We start from the raw sequence: 22,529 nt of genomic DNA, 5'->3' as shown, positions 1-22,529 counted from the left end.
TCACCACCATGATGACACGCAGTGTCACTAACTCTTTGGAACTATATTACAGTTTGGTTTAAGACTATCCACTTATCCTCCAGCAGAGGAGATATGTCCCGTCTCACTACCTGTGGAAATCCCTCAGGGACAGGAAAACTTGGATCAAGCGTCCTTAGACACAAATCCCTAACGGTACAGTTGGCCGTCTGGATCCACGGGTTCCACATCCTCGGATTCAACCAACTGCAGTTCAAAAATATTTTTGAAAAATTGCCAGAAAGCTCCAAGAAACAAAACTTGAATTTGCTGCTTACCGGCAACGACTTACCAAGCATTAACATTGTGTTGGGTGGTACGGGTCATCTAGAGGTAAAGTGCGCAGGAGGATGTCGTAGGTAATATGCAAATACTATGCCATTTTTTTATGTATGAGACTCCAGCATCCACCGATTTTGGTGTCCACAGGGGGTCCTGGACCCCCATCCCCACAAGATGCTGAGGGACAACTGTATGCCTTAGAATGAGGGGACACCTGCAGCTCTACAGGTGAGCACAGATTCTTTTCCATGAAGGCCTAACACTGGGACAGACTGGAAGGTGCCCTTCAAGACAGGAAACTAAGGCACAGAAAGATGATGAATTCGAGGTACACTGGTGCAGAGCCCAGCCTCTAATTCTGTCCTGTGATTCAGTGCTGGGTCAGAGGTGACAGATGCTAGCACCAGTCTACAGGTGCACAGTCTGATTTTAAAGCCCGCATGGAAGTTCGGTGCTCTCCCATTAGACCACCTACTCCTCTCTTAGGCTCCTTCCTGTAAAGATGCTATCACATTGCCGGCCTGCCCAGCAGAGTGGAACTTGAATCCAGGCCCCCTGACCCCTAGGCCTCCTGACCTCCTTTCATGAATGACTTGGGAAAAGCCATGATATTAAAAGAAGACTCCACTACCTCTGACCATGACTGGCTTTCGTGTCTCAGAGCCTTTTCCTCCCCGCCATGGCATGCATCAAGTTCAAGTCAAATGCCTTTCTCTGTGGCCTCCTCAGGGAGGCGAGGCCAGCCAGCAGGGTCAACAGATGAACCTTAGACTAAGCTGTAGGCTGGCAGGTTGCCCATCTGCCTGCGTGTCTGTCTGCTGACATCACAGGCTACATAGTAGGTTAGAAGTTTCAAGTTCATTTTCAAAGACAGAAGCTCGTTCAAAGACAGGTAGAGGTGCTGCTGATCTGAGTGTCTTGTCAGCTCTATTTCAGCAGGTGGCACAGATGGCAGCAGTTTTACACACTCCAGAGAATTAGGGAATGCACCCCAGTGTTCATAGCTGCACTATTTACAGTAGCCAAGACATGGAAGCAACCCTAAATGTCCATCGACAGATGAATGGATAAAGAAGATGTGACACACACACACACAATGGAATATTCCTCAGCCATGAAAAAGAATGAAAAAATGCCATTTGCAGCAACATGGATGAACCTAGAGATTATCATACTAAGTGAAGTAAGCCAGACAAAGATAAATACCATATTATGTCACTTATATGTGGAATCTAAAACATGACACAAATGAACTTATTTATAAAACAGAAACAGACTCAGACATAGAAAACAAACTTATGGTTACCAAAGGGGAAAGGAGGGTGGGGAGGGATAAATTAGGAGTTTGGGATTAGCAGATACAAACTATTATATATAAAATAGATATACAACAAGGTCCTACTGTATAGCCCAGGAAACTATATTCAATATCCTATAATAAACCATAATGGAGAAGAATATGAAAAAGAATATATATATATTCTTTTTCATATTACTGAATCATTTCGCTGTACACCAGAAACTAACACAACACTGTAAATCAACTATACTTAATTTAAAAAGAAAAAGAATTAGGGAGAAAATTAGGATATACCCGTTTTTATAACCAGTCTTCCAGAATAATTTTTAAATCCCCCTTTAAAAAAGAATTATAATTGGGGCCAATGAAAACAACAACTGGTTAGAACTGGGCATTGCACCCTTGTAGCTACTTAAAGGATGGGGGAGAGCTCAGGACAATGGTGATGGGAATCTTGATGACACCTGGCCTGGAGGTAGGAGAGGGTGGGGCTGGGGGAAGGAGGGAGGCAGGGCAGGGAGAGGAAATGTGGAAGGAGCACAGCCTCTCTCTCCCCTCAATAAATGCAGAGCCACGAAGGGGCCATGCACAGCCAGAGGTCCTTGGCCAGCACATGGACCTCTAATATCGGGACAAATGGTCCTGATGCCCACAGTGCTGTCTGTCAACCATGATGAACAGCCTGCTCCTGTTGCCGTGTCTAGGCTGGTGCCTGGACCAAGGGGGGATGATGCTGTAAATGTGTTGGTGATGAAGTGACCACAGGGATCAAGAACTAGAGGAACAAAGGGACCAAGTGGCTCCTTCCAACTCTAAGATTCAAGTTCTCCTGACCTGCCCTTCCATCGCGTGAGGGCCCACCTCTGTCCTGACTTCTGAGGGTTTTCATCAAAAGGGTGGAAATATTCATTTATGAATCATTTTATATTACATTAGAATCGAAGGAAAGTACCAAATGATATCAAGAATCCGTTCAGCCTTAATTCTAGAAAGTAATAAAACCTACATTCTTTTTGCTCCTGTGATCTTTCCAACTTTTCCTCCTTACATAACAACTACTAATTATACCCATACATATGTGCTGCTTATTTCCTTTAAGCCTCATAACAATCCTCAGAGTTGGGCTCTATGAATGTTTCCATCTTACAGATGAACAAAATGGAGGCCGAGAAAGATTAAGGGACTTACCCAAGTCCACACATGTAGTAAGTGGTGGAGCCTAGGTTTCTTTCACTGAAAAGCCAATGTGCCCGACTATTTAAAACTTCTTAAATCCAGACAACTAAAGTCATGTTAAGTAACAAGAACCTAAATCCCGGCAACCATTTCACATCCTTCAGACCTCTCCTACTCTTTCGTCTTTACGCCTATTACTTTATTCTTAGAAAACAACATGAACAACGTGCATATACTTATTAACAGCACCACTAGCCACAGCGATTGCTTTCCCCGGCTGTATCTTTCTCATTCTGTTTGCACCTTCCCCATCATTTGACTATTGGAGGTAATATTTTCTTTCCTTGGATATTTTTGAGTTTTATTTAGAGTAAGTTCAGTATTTTCAGGGTTGGACTTCAACTGAGTTAAACTTAAAAATCACCACCGCCTCTCCCATCTTGCCATGATCTTGTCTGACTCTGATAACCATCCTTAGGAAGGCGGCTGAGGCTGGCACTACGTCTGTGGCTTGTGTCTACCCTCAACGCCCCGGAGAACAGGTGTGCCATGAGGGCAGGGGCCAGGTGTGCTTTCGTCACCCATAAAGCCAGTGCCTGAAATGGGACGCAGCCCATTAAATGATTGAATAAGGAGAAAACACCACCACCATGGTTCTGGACCACAAGCTCTCCTTTTCCAGCATCGAGGGCTGCTCCTGCCACCCTGGGCTGTCCCTCCTGCTTGTGTCCCCACCCTTCTCCCACTGGAAGGGGTCATATTTGAAGTACGAAGAGGAGTGGTCCTCAAACATCCGTGGAGGGGAACAGATCACCTTGAACATGAGCGTGGTAACACAATGAGATCTCATTCTCTCCGCTCTCTGCAGAGACGGTTCTCAGCACATCCTTGGACGCAGGAAATGGGAAAATTCCTTTTCTATTTTATGAGAGCCTGAGGACTGGTGACTACGGGCCCCACCTCCACAAGCTACTGTCCTCGTTTCCAATTCCACTTGGTTAAGCCTTTTTTTCCTCTCTCTCTTGCAGTAAGGAAAATGGGCAACTTAGTTGTTTTAACAACAACATGAAATGTTTCTGAAATTCTTTCTGTTTTTTTTCTTTCTGAAATCTCTGGAGTCCTTCCCTTTACCAGGAAACCTTGCTCTGAATCAATATAAAACAGCTCGGTTTATAGAAGACGTTTCCCACCAAGTGGAATTTTCCACAGTGGGTTGGTAGTGAGTCTCACAGCAGTAAATTCAATTATTTTAAATTTTGAACGTACTGTTTCACTAAAGAGCGTGGGTTAAGCCTGGGGCTCAGAGGAGGGAACATCTGTCCACAGATCTCTCCAGTAGCTCGTGGGATGCTCTGCTGGGGCTGTGTGGTTTATATGGAGATGACTTCTACTGACTGGTGTAAATTAAGCTGATGGGATACTGTTTCTATCGGCAGTAGCTCAAAAAACCTGAATTGATAGTCCCCAAGATCTTACCAGGAAGGAGGTGCTGAGAGATCATTTAACAGACTATCTTTTCTGCCATTTAGCCCTAGAACTAATAATTCTGAAATCCCTTTGAGAAAAACTTTTAAACGGAGAGCAACATGAATGACAGACACCCACATGCAGAGAATTAGGGCTAATTCTGGTTTTTTATCCCCCAAATTCATGTCAGAAATAGGGCATGTATTCAGCAATTTATCTTACTTGTACCTAATACAGGGACTTCCCAAATGACAGTTGCTTGCAATCCAAAATTTATTTGTGACCCTCTCATTTTTTTGTTCCTGTAGGTACTCACCAAAAATATTTGAGGCAGCTAAGTTTATTTGTAAATCAGTTGTCTGGCGTTTGGAAAACATTTTCTTACAGAAATAATGGCGTGTGTGTTGAGTAGGTTGGGTTCAGTTGCATCACCATTTGGTGAATAACCAGAATGTACTAAGCCCTGAAAATACAGTCTAGAGATGTTCTCCAGCAGCATGAAGTCTGGACCTTGACAGTGTGATTCACACAGCACTAAAGGGATGGATAAGGTATGGTAGGAGCCTACCAGAGGCTAGTGTGTTACAGGTTTTTGATGAATGGACCTGGGAACCCAACTGTCGTGGCCCAACACATGTCACCCAGGTGGAACTGCCTCCACCCCACCTCTGTTCTCTCCACCTCTATTATGGCTCTTAGCATTTGCCTTGAGGTGCTCCTATGTTGAATGCATACATATTTACAATTGTTATGTCTTCTTGGATTGATCCCTTGATCATTATATAGTGTCCTTCCTTGTCTCTTGTAACAGTGTTTATTTTAAAGTCTATTTTGTTTGATATGAGTATTGCTACCCCAGCTTTCTTTTGATTTCCATTTGCATGGAGTATCTTTTTCCATCCCTCACTTCCAATCTGTATGTGTCCCTAGGTTTGAAGTGGGGCTCTTGTAGACAGCATATATATGGGTCTTGTTTTTGTATCCATTCAGCCAATCTGTGTCTTTTAGTTGGAGCATTTAATCCATTTATATTTAAGGTAATTGTTGACATGTATGTTTCTACTGCCATTTTCTTAATTGTTTCTGGTTTGTTTTTGTAGGTCTTTTTCTCCTCTTGTGTTTCCCGCCTAGAGAAATTCCTTTAGCATTTGTTGTAAAGCTGGTTTGGTGGTGCTGAATTCTCTTAGCCTTTGCTTGTCTGTAAAGCTTTTGATTTCTCTGTCGAAACTGAACGAGAGCCTTGCTGGGGAGAGTATTCTTGGTTGTTGGTTTTTCCCTTTCATCACTTTAAATATATCATGCCACTCCCTTCTGGCCTAAAAGGCTGACTTCAGCCAAGCCTAAGAGGCAGTCGGGAGGTTGGACCAGCCACCTATCTTGGATCTGTCCCATCAGCACTTCCGGGTGGGTGGGTCTCTCTACTGCCACTGATAGCCACTGACAGTCCCCAGGGCCCAGATCTTGAAATGCACTGGAGGAACGTGTATGCCCACCCCACTGGAGTCTTTCCCTTCTGCTATGGCTGTGCCAGGAAACGGAGCCCTTTCCTGCTCTGCCTGGGGGTTGATGGCATCACCGACAAGCCATGATGCCTCTTAATGACTGCTTTCTCTGTCAATAGCTCCAATTAAGTTACTTCAATTCAAAGCCTCCCTCTGTTAGAAGGTGTGGGGTTGGCCAGAGTCAGTGCCAACCTCCCACAACACATGAATTATGCTGGGTACAATTAGGAGAGAAAATTGTTTCTCCGTGGTGAAGAAGTTCTTAATCGGCATCTCCTGCCGGTGCTGGGGGAGAGATGGGATGGTGGTGGCACAGAGAACCCTCATCACTTTCCAAGGCTCTGGATGGACCGTGCTCTGGGCTTCCTCAGCCTGGGAGCTCATTTGTTGTCCCAGAGTTTGTAAGTTGGATGCTGTGACTTTTTAGAATTACAGCTGAATTCTTGCCGATGGTATAAGATTGATAACACGAGGGAGTTTGGCTGGTTCTCAAAGTGAAAACGGGTCTCTGAAAAGATCAGGGAGAAGGGGATTCTCCCAGCACTCCAGCAGAAAGGGATCAAGGGAATGGAAGGTGGACCAAAAACCAGATTAAGTACAACAGGTTGGCAAAACGATAGCGCCAACTGCAGGACGCGGACGGACAGTGGGAGAGAAGATATCCCACCTGACCTCAGGGCTTCATGGTTTGTTCACCATATCAAATTGTCAGGAGTGTTTTGAATATTGTCGGAGAATTTATTTTTTTCAAGAATTACTATGAGATGACAAGTTAGCTATTTAAAGCTAGGTGGGCTTGTTCAAACAATGTCCCAAAGAACATTTGTTTCCAGGAATCATATCACAAAGGAAAATAGAATTTAAGCCATTCACGTGTGTGCCATCAGACAATTTTTAAAATATTTTAAGTTGGTGAGAATTTTATTTCCAAATCAATTTGCTTTGTCTTTTTTATCATGACGTTACACTTCTGGCTTCACCCTCTGGATTGGGTTCAAGTGCAATTAAGGACCTCACCAGAGGACAAATGGTTCACCTGCCGCCAATTGGTTAAAAAATGTTTATATTTCATTGCAGTTTCTGTGACCCAGATAGGACACAACACCAAAGAGAACAAGACATGTTTGGCACAAGTACATAGAGTTCCACCACCCATGTAGATACCCTGGTATTTGTTAATCATTTAGAACTTTTCCCGAACATCCATACTGTTGATCTAAATCAGAAGTCTTTTTATACAAAAGCATATACTTGATGTTATAAAGTTTACTAGTTAAACAAAAATCTCATATTTAAAAAAATTTGTGTCATCTGTGGTTTCAAGAATCTAAACATCCCAAGTAACATCCAAGCTCCGACTTGCATAAAAATCAGCCACTTGCTTTTCAAGTCTCTGCAGTGCACTGCCCGATTCTCCAGAACACTGGTGCATTTGCCAGACTGCAGGCAAAGAGCCTGATGTGCAGGTACCGCCAGGTGTGTGGATTTCAGGAGGGGAACCGTGTTCTTCATTCCTTTGTTTGCTGAACAGTGGATGGTGGCCAGTACTTGTTGTTTTCTAACAGATGAGGACGAGGAGGAGGATTTGTTTTTTAAGAATCCTTCCTGCCCCATCCACAGAGGTGGTCGGGAGAACACGGAGTGTTAGCTCTTCCTAGGAGTCAGCCCTGCTTTCTAGGGGCCGGGTCTTATCCCCTCGTCAGTTGACATCTGGTTTCGTGGAGCGTTTGGGCCAGGCTGTCTCGCCAGCTCCCTAAAGAGCCCTGCAGACCCCGTGACACGGAAGCCAGGGCCTCTGTCCACCTGCTTGATGCGGCGCTCCTGATACCTGCTGTCAGCTGTGCCGGGAGGAGGGGCTGGGTCAGATGTAGCTCTGTGAGCCTTTTCTGCCTCTCTTGAACTTTCCATCAGGCTATGAGGATGGCCCTGGGGGCTCAGAAATATGCTCCTTGCAGACCAGTCCCCTCCCACCACCTGTGCTCGTGTGGACGCTCAGACCAAAGCATCAGCTCTGAGAGCACCTACCTCCTAACTCAGCAAGACGCTGGCTGTGGGAAATGGCTCCCTTTTGTCAGTTGCCATAATAGAAGCATCTGAGAAAGAAGCTCTTAGCAGTTCTGGGGAAGAGGAAGGATGGATTCAGCCAGCTCCCGATTATCTAAGGGCCACTTCTCCAGTTTGTGAGTTCCCCAGCTTTGTAGCACTCTCTGCTTCTGCTACTGCGTTGAGGGTAAACACAGCAAAGCTGTACAAACGTATTTATTTTGCTCTTATTAAATTTAAAAAAAAGTCTAATCAGGAGTTTGGAGGAATTGAGGCTGAAACCTTAAATTAGATTTGGGGATTATCTGTGGATTGTATTTCTTACCATCATAACCAGAAACATCCAGCAAGAGTTTGTGTCCTTCCCTCTTCTTGCTCAGGAAGGTGCTCATCTGCAACAGGATGAGAGGGTTTCCCTGTTCATTTTTCTGCAAAAGGACTTTGCTTAGAGACTGAAGAAAGACTCACCTTTCTTCACCAATCTACTCAGTCAGTAGATTCCAGTGGAAAGAGCTGGGACAAGGGTGAGATTGAATTGTGTTCAGATCCCAACTGGTCTATATCTCCTGTGTGGCGTCAGAAAAGGAACATCTCTGAGGCTCATTTTCCTATAGGATCAGGTGCAGATAATGGTTAATTGTCAGAGTTGTTGAAAGGATTACAGTAGAGAATGTTTATGAATGACGAGGACGAGACCGAGATCACACAGGCACTTAATTCGGGTTAGACTAAGTTGGTGTAGAGGCCTCTTGGCAGCTGGATCCTGTGGATAAGTAGCTTGATCTCTGAGTCCCCGTGCACCCTCACCTGTAACTTGGGAAGAAGCACAATAATAACTAAGCTCTTCCCCACCAAGAAAGGTTGTGGTGAGTTAATGCATCCCCAACGCATAGAACACACAGCTTAGCCTGACAAGTGCCTTGTAAGCTAGAGCTATTTTTACTTTCTCTACCGTCTTAAACTTTCTGCACAGTTTATCCTAGATACTTCAATCAGATGTACTTGCATAAAAAGGAGGTTTTACTTGTGAAGAAGGTTTACTTCCTTTCCTGTGTTTGTTTACTCTTTGCACAAATATGTATGGCAGACCCTGCTGAGTGCCAGACACTGGGTGGGTATCCAACACTGGGCAGTAACCACAGCCAGGAACAGGAAGTATGGGAATAGTACAGAATAAGCCAAGGCCCTGGACCGGTGATGCTTGATGAAGAGTGGGGTAGAACCAAGGAAGTGAGATTCAATAGCATTTTTCCTGTTTCACAGATAACCCGCCCAAAACCTTAGAGAAGGAACTAGGAACAGGCCTGAAACAGGACATGGGAGACAAGGTTTTAGGTCTGATCTTGACTGTAAGCCCCATGAAGGCAGGGGGAAGGGGCTTCACCTGCCTGTCCCCACAGCACCTAGAAAGGCCCTACACAGGGGCCAGAAATGCTTCCTTGAACTGATTTGAGGTGAATCACACCCCAGGCCCCAGACTGAGTATTCTCTCCTCTCTCTCAGTCTGGTCTGAGCTGTAGTGCTTAGCCCAGCACTGACATAAAATACCTCCTATCAAGTATGTGTTGATTGATTGATAACCTCCAGTTGTACACACACACAAATGCTCCCCTTTTGTCTAGTTACAAAAGCCAACAAATATATCAGATTGTGTCTGCCTACTCAGTTTCTAGAATCACGGAAAGTTCAGCCCAAGTAGCAGACAAAAAGAGCAAAAAGCAAAAAACACCTAAAACCCACCTTATGTCTTAGTCATTTAAATTGTCAGGCTTGTGTCTCTCCTTTGTTGTTTCACAGCTCCCGAGGTCCTCGCCCAGAAACCCTACAGCAAAGCTGTCGACTGCTGGTCCATTGGGGTGATTGCCTATATCTTGTAAGTATGGCTTGCCACCTCGGCTTCTTTTTTCCTTTTTTTTAAAAAAAAATTGTGACAAAATATACATTTAATTTTGTACACCATTTTAACCTTTTTTTTTTTTTTTGGCCGCTTTGGGTCTTCATTGCTGCGTGCAGGCTTTCTCTAGTTGCAGCGAGCAGGGGCTACTCTTCGTTGCGCTGCGCGGGCTTCTCATTGCGGTGGCTTCTCTTGTTGCAGAGCACGGGCTCTAGGCGTGTAGGCTTCAGTAGTTGTGGCTCGCGGGCTCTAGAGCGCAGGCCCGGTAGTTGTGGTGCATGGGCTTAGTTGCTCCGCGGCATGTGGGATCTTCCCAGACCAGGGCTCGAACCCGTGTCCCCTGCATTGGCAGGCGGATTCTTAACCACTGCACCACCAGGGAAGTTCCTTAACCATTTTTAAGAGTACAATTCAGTGGCATCGAACACATTCATAGTATGGCACAAGCATCACCACCATCCATCTCCAGAACTTTTTCATCTTCCCAAACTGAAACCCACTAAATACTAACTCCCATTCGTTTCCCCCCAGCCCCTGGCAACCACCATTCTGCTTTCTATCTCTATGAATTTGCCTTCTCTAGGTATCTCATGGAAGTGGAATCATAAGATATTTGTCCTTTTTTGTCCGTTTTTTTTTCCACTTAGCATAATGTCCTCAGGGTTCATCTATGTTGTAGTTAGTATGTGTCAGAATTTCATTCTTTCTTGAGGCTGAATTATATTCCATTGTGTGTATATACTACATTTTGTTTATCCATTCATCCATCAATGGACACTTGGGTTGTTTCCACCTTTTGGCTATTGTGAATAAGGCTGTTATGAGCACAGGTGTGCAAATATCTGTTCGAGTCCTGCTTTCAATGCTTTGGGGTGTATACTCAGAAGTGGAATTGCTGGATCATATGGTAATTCTATGTTTAACTACTTGAGGAGCTGGCATAATGTTTTCCAAAGCAACACCACCATTTTACATTTCCAACAGTGATGCACAAGGGTCTGGTTTCTCTACATCCTTGCGAACACTTTTTTTCCATTTTTTCGTAATAGCCGTCCTAAGAGGTGTGAAGTGATAACTTGTTGTGGGTTCGATTTGCATTTCTCTTACGGCTGGTGATGTGTTGAGCATCTTTTCGTGCGCCACCTTGGCTTTGCTGGGGATACAAACCACTATGAAAATATTAGGGTATGTCCAACAGAAATCACAATAAGAAAAATGTGATAAAAACCCAAAATTTAGCCTTTGAATTCCTCATTTCTTCTCAGGTGCCTTATCTCCATGACCCAGGAAATGCCATGGTCATAGGCTTGTTGCAGTTATTTTAGGATGATCAATTTTGGTTTTTATGTTTTGATTTGCTTAAGTCCACTGTAAAGTTACTTTTTAAGCTACAGTTTCTTTTTGTAGTGATGTTTTCAAACACTTACTATGGAACATACTTTCAGGATAGGTTTAGGCCAATGAGTTTCTGAAATTGATAGGAAATGAATTTCTCCTCGTTAGCATCCCCAAGGAGGGGAATGTTTTCTCGCCGACAGAGCCCACTGCACACAACGAAAGGCTATGAGGGATTGTGATGGGAGAAAGGTCTGACAGTGGCATCCTCAGGGAATGCTGGAAACGTCCCCCCTGTATTGGCTTTGTCTCATTATTTGGGAGGCAAATGGTCTTTCTACAGCATACATTCAACTGGGCAGCATTTACAGTTGAGCGAGGATTTAGCTGACAGCTCCTGTAGATTCTTGTCATTATCACGGGAGAATTTATCCATTATAATATATTTGGCCTGTAGGGCTCCCACTTATGGAATTAGGTAAAAGCCAGGTTCATCTGAGCTGCAAAACTAACACACTGCACCTAGAGAATGCCTTCAGTTCCAAGTCACGTTGGCCATCTTCTGCAGTAGTTTCATCCTTTTTGTGGGGGAGGTGGGTTACAGACCCTTTTGAGAATCTAATGAAAGCTGTAGACCCTCTTCCCTAATAAATTCACACTCACACAATTTTGCATACCGTATTGGAGGGTCCTGGGTGAGCAGATACTGGCCGTGGGCCCTGTGTTATTTACCTGGCTCCCTAAACCCTCGACTAAAATTCTTATCCTCACTCAACTTGACTGTGAAAGACTTAGAGAAATGAATGATAAGCCAGTCCCCTTCTAGCAAAGCACCAAAGCGGGTGTTATCTAGAGAAATCTTCCATGGGGCTAAGCAAAACAAAATAGCCCTCATCTGGCCTTCTGCTTATTTGTTCCATTACGTCTGTCCTGAATCTTGAACCACTGCTCTGATCTGCACTGATGTCTATAGATTCCCTTTGTGTTCTATAATTGTGTATATAATTATCTCCCTGAAGTCTTGGCATCGGGGTATGATATATCAGTACACCTATGAGGAGGTGTGTACTGCATTATTGGGATAAGCAGTTTAAAACCAAGCAATGGTGCCTTAGTCAGCTCTTGCTGCTCTAACAAAATACCACAGACTGGGTGGTTTAACCAACTGACATTTATTTCTCACAGCTCTGGAGGCTAGAAGTCCAAGGTCAGGGTGCCAGCTGGTTTGGTTCTTGGTGAGAACCCACTTCCTGGCTTGCAGATGGCCACCTTCTTGCTGTGTCCTCACATGGTAGAGAGAGAGAGAGAGAGAAAGCTCTCTGGTATCTCTTCTTATAAGGGCACTAATCCCATCATGAGGGCCCCACCCCCATGACCTCATCTAAACCTAATTACCTCTCAGAGGAGCATCTCCAAACACCATCATGTTGGGGGGTAGGGTTTCAGCATATGAATTTGGATTACAGAAGTCAGTCCATAGTAGATGGTTTGGTTGACCGAAGCTTAGTGAAAGTATTACAGCAAATTCCCCTTAAAACATGGATGTTTCAGGTTGGGCATGGCACCCACTTTATAATAACAATGATATCAAACGTTTGTATGACAGTGCAGTGCACCCTTGAGTGAAATCACAGTTCTGCTAGTGAGGAAGAAGGCAGGAAATGGATTTGCAGTAGGTAACGAACCATGTCCGCCATGGCCCATAGGTAGGAAAATATCAGAAGACCAACATGGTTAGAGTATCAAGACAGGAGGATATCAGCAAGAGCCAGAGGAAGGAGAGACCCGGAAGAAAGCTTAGGTTTTAACCCAAGTGTAGTGGGAAGCCAAAGAAGGGTTGACCAGAGGTGTGACATGATCTGATTTTCACTCGAGTGTTATTCTGGCTACTCTGTGAACAAGGGATTGGACAGAGCAGAAGTGGAGTGTGGAGACTGGTTCAGAGGCTTAGGTCAGATGAGTGGTAATGGTTGCTTCTACCAGGGGGGCAGGGATGGAGGAGGAGTGGTAGATACACTTTGGATGTGAAGAGTGAAGGAGAGGGATGTTTCAAGGATAAACCCAAGTTTGGGGCAGATGGCTAGGGGAGTGGTGTAGGAACAAGTTTAGGGGGTAGGTGAGATCAAGAATTTCGTTTTGGGCATGTTGAACTTGAGACGCCTTTGAGATACCCACTGACTAGTGTAAGCATGTGTGGAGTTCAGAAATCTGGGGTAGAGAGTCTGGCATATAAATCTGGGTATGATCTGAAAAGTAGGACATCCAAATCCTTATCATTGCAGTATACAATACAATATTTGGTTGGGGTCATGTAGAGCATCAAGCAAAGAAATACTGTATTTCTTTGTTTCTATTTTAAGTACAAACTTGATAAGCATAAACTTGATGGTTACCTGGTCACCAGTAGCTTTACCCCAGGGATTAGTCTCAGGTTGATTTCATGATTGTGTCAGACTTCAAAATGGCAGCCTGGGTTTTTGTCTTCCTTGGTGCCTTCCAGAGCTCTGAGAGTCTCAAGCAGAGAATGAATGGACTTTGGACATCTCATTTGTACCTTCCAAGATGTTCAGATCCTTATGAGTGAAAGGCCAAATCCTAGATATAAATTGCTACATAATAGGTCTATGCCTGGAGAACCACTGGTCTCAAATTCATCGTTATCATTGGACTTCCTTGGTGGTCCAGTGGTTAAGACTCCACGCTTCCACTGCAGGGGGCACAGGTTCGATCCCTGGTTGAGGAAGTTCGACATGCTGCACGGTGCAACCAAAAAGAAAAAAAAAATCATCCATTATCAGTGTCAACAACTGGCATTTCTTGAGTACATTCTCTATTGCAGGCACTGCAGTAGGTGCTAAAGATAATCAAGATGACAAAGACATGATGCCTCTCATCAGAGTACTAACAATGTATATGGCAGGACAAGTAGTTTCCTAAGTAGACTGAGTGACAGCAAGGCTTGTGTACAGCTCTAGGAGTTTCTAGGATGAAGCCACCATTGAGGAGGATGGGGGTATTCAGGAAGGGGGCACCACTATTCCAATGATGTCTAGAAGGTTGGAAAAGTCTAACATAAGCAGAGAAGCTAGAGGATAGCATCCCAACCAGGGGAGGGATGCAGGCACAGGAACAGGGGTGCCTGAGGCATGTTTGAGGACTGACGAAAATATTCTGTGAAAGGCTCTGGCCGGGTTGGTGTTCCCAGCACAAGGCTGGCTCCAGGTTGAACTAGTGTCAGAAGCTAGAACTCGTGGACCTCAGCCTCAGACTCTGGCTGCTTCCCACGGATTCACTGTGCCTGGTCTTCCCATTCCATCCTTGATCTGAAGACTGGTGAGGAAGGCTGCTGAGTGGGTCGTGACCAATAGGAAGCACACAGGGGAAGCCGGCTATCCCCTGGGGATCCGTGCAGAGCCCCTCATTCTTCACATCACCTGTAATGGGAAAGAGATTAGTCTCTGCCATTTGGGGGGTGCAGCAGTATTATTTTCCTTTGATAAACCTGTCACGCTGAGATATCAGATTGCAGCAACGGTGGCTGTGACAGACACCGCCTTTTCTCCTCTCCGTGTGCCATGCAAACATTCTTCATTTTGTCAGTGCAGGTCCTTGATGAATTGGTTCTCTTTGGATCTCCACACTCATTTCTGTTATCCATCGTTTGGCAGGAGAGATGTTTTTTCCTAAGAAGGAGACTCATGTTTTTAAAACCCTTTTGATAGGTCCTTACCCTGCCAGGAATCTTCCTTTGGCGATCAGGACCTGCAAAACACATCTTTGCCTGAGTAGCCTAAGCTGCTGGAAAGGATTGAGGATGGAGTGGGCTGGACACCGTGATGAATCTGCTGGTGTCCAGGCTGATGAGGTTGGCTCAGCCAAGATAGCCCAAGTTCCAAGGAAATAAAGTTCCCCACTCAAGATGAGAATCAGCATCTCATTGTCCAAACTCGGTCTTGTGATCCCATGTAGGCTGCCTTTCTACTGACAACTTCAAGGAGATTGTTGAATGATCACTTGCCTACATTCTGCCCAGGGATACAACATGTTGTGGAGAAACACGGTGAATGTTTGCTGGTATAAAAACTGAGATCTTAAGGAGATTGGGGCATTAGGGCAGGCTGGATGGTTAGGGTGGACTTTCCGTGGGTGGTGAGGGTACTTACCCATGCTGTGACCTGTGACCTCTCTGCCTAGAGGAAATCCCAGGCAAATACTTTTGGTCACACCCTTACTTCTTGACTGGCCTCCTACATGGTTCAGTTTTTTAAACTAGGTCACAGAAATAAATTGGCCAACGTACACAGCATAATTAGCTTTGTAAGAATGGAACTAAGAATGCTTAACCCGCATGCTACGTCCATTTTCTGAGACAGTGGATGCTCCTCACCAAGGTAGTCACCATTCTTTCAACCACTGACAGCTGCCTCTTTATGGATACATATGTCCCAGGGAGGCGGCATGAACCCAAGCTTCAGCAGGAGAGAATGCGGTGTAATTACTGAGCCCCAGAGAACATCCAAGCCTGGGGTACTGTGATGGTTGTTACTAGTACTCTCAGTATGAGGATGGTTAACACTAACAGGAATAATGAACTGGCATTGTCAGCAGGCAGCGATCATCTTATATTCATATGCTACGCAAAGTGGGACACATAGATGCATTCAGGCCGCCATGGGTTCACGGTCTGAACTTTGGCTTTAGGCGTTTAGAAACGAAATCAGATCTGTTGCTTCATCTTGCTCAGATGATCCCAGTGAACCGATTCACACTAGCCAGACTCCAAAGAGATTAAAAAAAAAAAAAAAGACACAATTAGAGTGTCCATTTATTAAATCATAATGAGATGCATGCCCTGTGAGTTAATAGGATATGCACGTCATCAAACTAGCAAGTTCCAGGAGAAAAGCTCCAGGAGAAAGCAGATTCAAATGGGGAGTTTCTTTAGTGAATGAGGGATCAGAGCAGTGGAGTTGGGTGGAGTTGGATGGAGTTGGACGGCCTTGGGTGTTTTCATAAAGCCTATCATGGGCACCAGGTCACCTTTCTCTCCCAAAGGTGATTTCTGACAAGGCGCACAGGTGTGCGCGTCGGCCGGTCAGAGTGGTGCTTGCAGACGGTTCGTACACCTGCGGCTCCTTCCTCCTGCCTTGAAGACCAGCCACTACCCTGCGCCCTTCCTTTGTCATTCCAGCCTCACCGTTTCTGTTTCAGCAGGCATTGATGGTTGGTTATAATTCACAGGTTCACGGATTTTACTTCGCCAACTGCATTTCAGTGTGGCTGCTTTCTGAGGGTTTTCAGAGAGATACCCACTCCTCCCCCCGCCCCCCGCCGTAGTCTACACTGAGTGGACCCTGTGACCGCCTAAATGCCTTTTGTTTACAAGTCCTGCTTGACCATATTTCAGCTTTGTTGATGGGCCTGTGACCCTCTCTTCGCTGCTTTGGAAGAAAGACTGTTGGTTGTCTGTCGACAGTTGGTTCACCTCTAACCCTTAGGGAAGAGCCAAACATAAAATACTCCCTGGTTTCAAAACGTGAGTGCAGGGATAGGCGCAGGGTGATGGAGGAAATTTTACAAGCAGCGTCACTGAGGTGAAGAAGTTCTGCACCTTCCATGGTGGTGGGAGCAGCTTCCTGCCGGTGACCTCAGGGAGGGTGGAATCCACCCGCATCTATGCCTTTGTCTTTGCGAAGGCCCTGGTAGAGAGGGCACCCAGCGGGGGAAGCAGGAAGGGAATGGCCCCCAATACACACTGAATGGTGCCGCCTCAGGCCGAATGGAAAACATTTCAGGTACAGCATCATCTCCTGGAAACTGCCATTTAAGTAGCATCTAAATGCATCGGGATATTTAGCCTGGAGAACGGAAGGCAGGGGATTGACATTCACTCACTTAACTAACATTTATTGATCCTAATATGTGTCCGGCAATCTGACAGGGCTGCCGAGATGGACTCATTACTGCCTGGCCACGGAGTCGCTGACTGTGGCGACACACAGTAAACAGATAACTTACAATCCAGTCTTGCTGGCTGTCACTGAGATGGGAGGCAAGAGCGGGGCGAGTTCCCAGGGGAGAGACGTGAACCCTGCCCGGGCCTTGAGGAAGGCTCCGAAAGAGCGGTGTACAGTGATTCTGGGCTTGGAAGGACTGTCTTCAAATATTGGCAAGGCCGTCAGGCAGGGGAGGTCGATGGTTTATCCTCCAAGACCCAATTATCTAAGGAGATGATGTGCTTACTGTGTTTGATAAAAGATGTCCCGTTCAATTTGAGACATAATTTTTAAAATATAACCTGGAAGGTTTGATCCGGCTTTGAACTTATATATTACCAACACTTGGGGCTTCCCTGGTGGCGCAGTGGTTAGGAATCTGCCTGCCAGTGCAGGGGACATGGGTTCAAGCCCTTGTCCGGGAAGATCCCACATGCCGCAGAGCAACTAAGCCCATGCGCCACAGCTACTGCGCCTGTGCCCTAGAGCCCACGAGCCACAACTACTGAGCCCGTGTGCCACAACTACTGAAGCCCGAGCGCCTAGAGCCCGTGCTCCACACCAAGAGAAGCCACCGCAATGAGAAGCCCGCGCACCACAACGAAGAGTAGCCCCCGCTCACCGAAGAGTAGCCCCCACTTTTTTTCTTGAGAAAGCCTGCGCGCAGCAATGAAGATCCAACGCAGCCAAAAATAAATAAATAAATAAATATCACCAACACTTAGTAATGGGAAAAATATAATCTCTGAATATCAGGATGTTGAATTCGTCTAACACCACACCGAGCAAATGAAAGAATCAAAAGAGGCTTTTATTATGTTTTAAAAGATTTACCGTCTGGAATGTAGCACCGCAGCACAGAGACAGAAGGGAGGCAGTACAGAGATAGTTAAAAATCCAAAAGGGGCACAGAGAGGGAAACGGCCAGCTTGCCAGGAGCTGTAGTAACAAGAGCCATGAATTCAGACCACTTAGTCTGAGCAGGGTTTGTGCCCAGGAGGAGAAGAGATGGACGTGGGAAAGGGAGAGGTACCAGTTCACACCAGCAAGTCTGGAAACACTCGTGGAGGTTCAGATGGAGGGACCGGGAGCCCGTGATTCAGTGCCAAGTACAGGTGCACCGGAGTCGGGCAACACACAAGACCGCTTTCCGGCTTCCAATCACCTTGCTGTGCTCTCACAATGCACTTCCAGGGATGCACCTCTGAGAATGAAAACAGTTTCTAATCATTCTCAGAAGTGCCTTGGGAGAGAGCCATCGGAGGCCAGGGGACAAGTGAAAAGTTCAATCAAAAGCCAAGGCCAGCTTCTCCCCGGCCGGCCACGCGGGAGGGAGTCCGAGATGGCAGATGAGATCGCTAAGGCTTAGGCCGCCCAGCCTGGTGGCAACACGATCTTCATTCGCAAGGAAATCCCAGCCAAAATCATTTATGAGGATGACCAGTGTCTTGCTTTCCATGACATTTCCCCTCAAGCACCAACACATTTTCTGGTGATACCCAAGAAACATATATCCCAGATTTCTGCAGCAGAAGATGGCGATGAAAGTCTTCTTTGACATTTAACGATTTTTGGCAAGAAATGTGCTGCTGATCTGGGCCTGAAGAAGCGTTATCGAATGGTGGTGAATGAAGGTTCAGATGGGGGACAGTCTGTCTCTCATGTTCATCTCCATGTTCTTGGAGGTCGGCAGATGAATTGGCCTCCTGGGTAAGCGTGTTGTAGGGATAATTTTCCCTTCTCTATGCAGTGATCAGGTCTGCAAGTTCCAATATGCAAAACAATACTCTTTTTGCCTGTGTAGGGAGAGATTGCAGAAATAATTTTAAAAACCCATACATAATAAAAGACATTGTTGCATGGTCTGAATTCTGTATTTGACTTATTTTTTAAAAATATTTGTTGGAATGTTTGAAGGTGGAGTTCATAATTTGGGAGGTTTTTGTTTTTTCTCCCCAAGGAGGACTCAGCATATGTCCATGGCAGTGATGCTGTGACTGATCTTTGAAGACAAATTTAAAATTTTCATAAATTTAGCTTTAGCTTTGAAATATCCTTTTAGGGTAAAATATTAGTCCAGGAGAAGATTTTCTAATCCAGTTCTCTTATTTTCTAAGAACAAAGGAGCTTGTGATGTGATTGATCCAGAAAGTGACAGTTGTAGGTGTAACAGAAATGCTTTTTGTCCAGCTCACATGTTTCCCCTGGACTACCAGGGTAGTGTGGAAGGGATGAAAGTAGATTTGTCACAGGATCTTTGATGACCGTGTGAAGCCATACAATGGTGTTTCCTTGTTACCTAACGCTATTGATTATAAAGACTTGAAAATATATTATTTAGAATTAACTCTCCAAATTGAAAACTCATTGTTGTGAATGTGTATGTGCACAGTAGCAACAATTTTTAAGTTATGCATGACTCTGGCTGTGTAGAGTTGGGGGGAGATTTCAGGGTTTGAGTTCTTATGTAGGCTGACAACAAAACTTTTTTTTTTTGGTCTTGCCATGCACCCTAGCCTCTAAGGTTGCGCAGGGCAAATAGTTCTGCTTCTTCACTTTCCTTCATGTAGGCACTTTCCAGCTTCTAAAATTTATTTAATGCTTCTTCCCTGCTTTGTCTCTTCTCTCATTCTCTTTATCTTTATGGGTTCCTTCCATTTTTAATCCCTAAGACCATTTTAGTAGATTTTGACACATTTTATTGTAGATTGTTTTTCTTCTAAATGTTTAATTTTATTAGTGATTTTAAAAATTTAGGGGGAGTGGATTAGGGAAATTGGCTGTATATGTCTTACAAGTGAGTTTTTTCCAACTGTCATTTTTTTACTTTATGGTGTTTAAAATATTTATATAGTTAATGTATCAATTTTTAATTTAGTTCATATTTTTAAGAGCCTTTCCCACCCTAGGAGGATTTATAAAAAATATTTTTCCCCTAATACTTTATGGCTTTACGTATTTTTATGACTTTTTTATGAGGGAAGGTCTGGGGCTGGGGAGGAGTTTTGGAGGGATTTGTGCCACTGTAAAAAATGTAATAATGAGAGAAGCATTAGTATTATATATAAGAGGGTTGAGTCTACTTTCCTTAGGCATATTAACTTTCCCATGGATTTCGTCAAACTAGTGCTAATAAATCAGGTAGATAACCAAAAAAAAATAAAATTAAATAAAGCCAAGGCCAACAGGATGGAGGTACCAAGGCATCTCCCAAGTGCGGCTGTTAGTCTGGAAAGATTCATAACTGCTTACCAAGCAGAACGTGAGAGAGAAGGAAGCTGGGGGGATGGAGGAGGGAGGGAGGGAGCAAGAGCCCCACAACAAAAAAAGCAAAGTCTAGATGCAAAAGTCGAGCTGGAAATCCGCCGGGGTTCAGAACCATCAGTTAGTGCGCATGTTAATCACCTCCAGACGGGATGTCTGCACCCCTTGGTGCAGATCCATCACTCTTGAGAACTAATTGTAGCTGCTGAAAGTTCCTCTGTGTTTCTCCTAACACAACATCCCGGCTGTTGGATGCTCCCCTCACTCACCCTCTCCTCCCCACCAAGCCCTCCAGTCCACTGTCAGCGGGAGCTGAGTTGGAAGTGGGTTTGTCCAAACCTCCTTCAGATGTACATCACCTGCAGGAGGAGGTGTGGGACCTCTGTGCTCATCCCCCAGACTTCCTGGAGGTGCTGTCCGTTTGGCTGATGCAAGAATCAAAAAGTTATACACTTGGAAGTAGAACCCTGGATCACAACACAGCAGCTTTGGGTGCTGTCTTGTCCAGCCTAACCCTTTACTGTGTACAGAATTTTCTTAAACTATTTTACTCCAAGTGGAGTACGCTGCTGACTTCTCACGCTTGGGGAAGTGTTTGTTCTTCTTCCCCTCCTGCCTGGCTCCCAATCTTCAGCTCCAGTGTGTATAAACTCTCTAAGGGATGTGTTTCCCATCTACCTTCCAATGTCCCTTTCCTTCCTCCTCTAGGTCTTTCCCTGATCTGCTTCCTCCTTCTCAGCTTTCAACATATTAACCAAATCGCAAGGGTGACGTGGGACATTTATCCATTGCATTTCACCAACCATGCCTTGCTGAAGTCAGCCTGCATGTGGTTCTAATACGTGAACCTTCCCTTGTCTCGTCCAAGTTTGCAAGGAGAGAGCTCTGGCATGCCATAATCAGATCTCTAGTTGCTGAAGTAATTGCATTACATTTTTGTAAACATTCAGGTCTCATTGGTCATTCTGGTCTATAAATCCAAATAATACGCTGAAATCTATTTTGCCACGTGAGCCTTGCAACTAATTGCCAGAGATTTGTCAGCTTAAAATGCTTTGCTTTATTTTATTATTTTTAAAAGTCTGTCCTATTAACCAGAGTAAGACAAATACAACCCAGATTCCTTAGTATGGGGTCCCAGACATTCATCCAATAAACACTTGTTGAATAACTGCTGACAGCCAAGACAAAGGGTGAACTGGTGTCTGTCCAGTGATTGTTACCTATCCAACAGACTCTAGCATCCAGAGGAGGGACGCCCAGATTGGATTGATTTTGTGAGTGTTTTTCAGAGACCCATTGGGCCTGGGTGGGCCCTCTGTGGCTCCTCTGGTTTGCAGTATACGTGCAGGTTTGTTGTTTTGCTCAATTGCATAAAAATATTCTTTCTTCACAAATATACCTTTGAGTAAGTGTTCTCGGGGAAGCTTGAGCTATTCCTAGAATTGAGGGCTCCTTGGCAAAATGCTTGGAAATACCGGCCCACAAAGATTAAGGTTGAAAAGCAGGTCTCCAGGACATCCTGTCCTCATATCCATCACGCAGGGCACAGAATCATGACCGGAGGGAGCATCTCTCTCCTTCCCTTCTAGAACAGTTTAGAAGTTTAGGTCGGGATATGTAGTCATTCGTGGGTGATTCTGAGACTAGTTACAAAATTTTAAAATATGTTGCTTTGTTTTCACATTTAGTGTGTACACTGAGTCCCTCAGGACCCGTCTGTTCTCTCCCCCTCCCATTGGTCTTCCTGATGGTGAGCAGGGCCCCAGTTCACAGTATTTCAGCTGAAGGAACCTGAAGAGTGAGATGGAGTTGGTGGGATGGAAAAGAGAAGAAGCGGTGATAAGGGTGGACAGCTGGCATTTAGTGATTGTTGTGTGACAGGCGCTTTCAAATGTTGTATCTTTTATCTGTATCCATCCGTCAATCCATGTGTGTGTGTTCTATGCAATATAGATTAGTATATAGTGTATGTTATATGTGTTATAATATCCCTCTATAAGGTGGGCCTCGTTATCCTCCTTTCACAAAGGAACCTGAGACCGGGAGACAATATATAATTCCCCCAAAGTCACTCCACCAGGACTTGTTGGAGCCAGGATTTGAATCTGTGTCTTTATTTCTCTAAATCCCAGGCTGAGGAAACCACATCATGAAACTCCTCAGAAAGCAAAGTCAGTCCTCAGAGAACAGCAACACACCTTCCCTTGAAAAATCACTTCTCTCTTCACCTTCAGAGCCCGTCTTCCAGT

General features: G+C 44.9%; 1 protein-coding gene and 1 pseudogene across 4 annotated transcripts in view; both read left to right on the top strand.

Annotated features, from left to right (window-relative positions):
- Positions 1 to 22,529, top strand: part of CAMK1D (calcium/calmodulin dependent protein kinase ID) — a 416,310-nt gene that overhangs the window by 371,635 nt on the left and 22,146 nt on the right. For all 4 annotated transcript variants that reach the window (XM_007167402.2, XM_007167404.3, XM_007167403.2 and 1 more), the window contains one exon: positions 9,586 to 9,661. In XM_007167402.2, the coding sequence (XP_007167464.1) occupies positions 9,586 to 9,661 (76 nt within the window). The remainder of the gene's footprint in view (positions 1 to 9,585; positions 9,662 to 22,529) is intronic.
- Positions 18,356 to 18,727, top strand: LOC103012631 (adenosine 5'-monophosphoramidase HINT1-like; annotated as a pseudogene).

Source organism: Balaenoptera acutorostrata, chromosome 3 (assembly GCF_949987535.1).
Source record: "Balaenoptera acutorostrata chromosome 3, mBalAcu1.1, whole genome shotgun sequence".
NCBI lineage: Eukaryota > Metazoa > Chordata > Mammalia > Artiodactyla > Balaenopteridae > Balaenoptera > Balaenoptera acutorostrata.
This window is presented reverse-complemented; position numbering and strand designations above follow the sequence as displayed.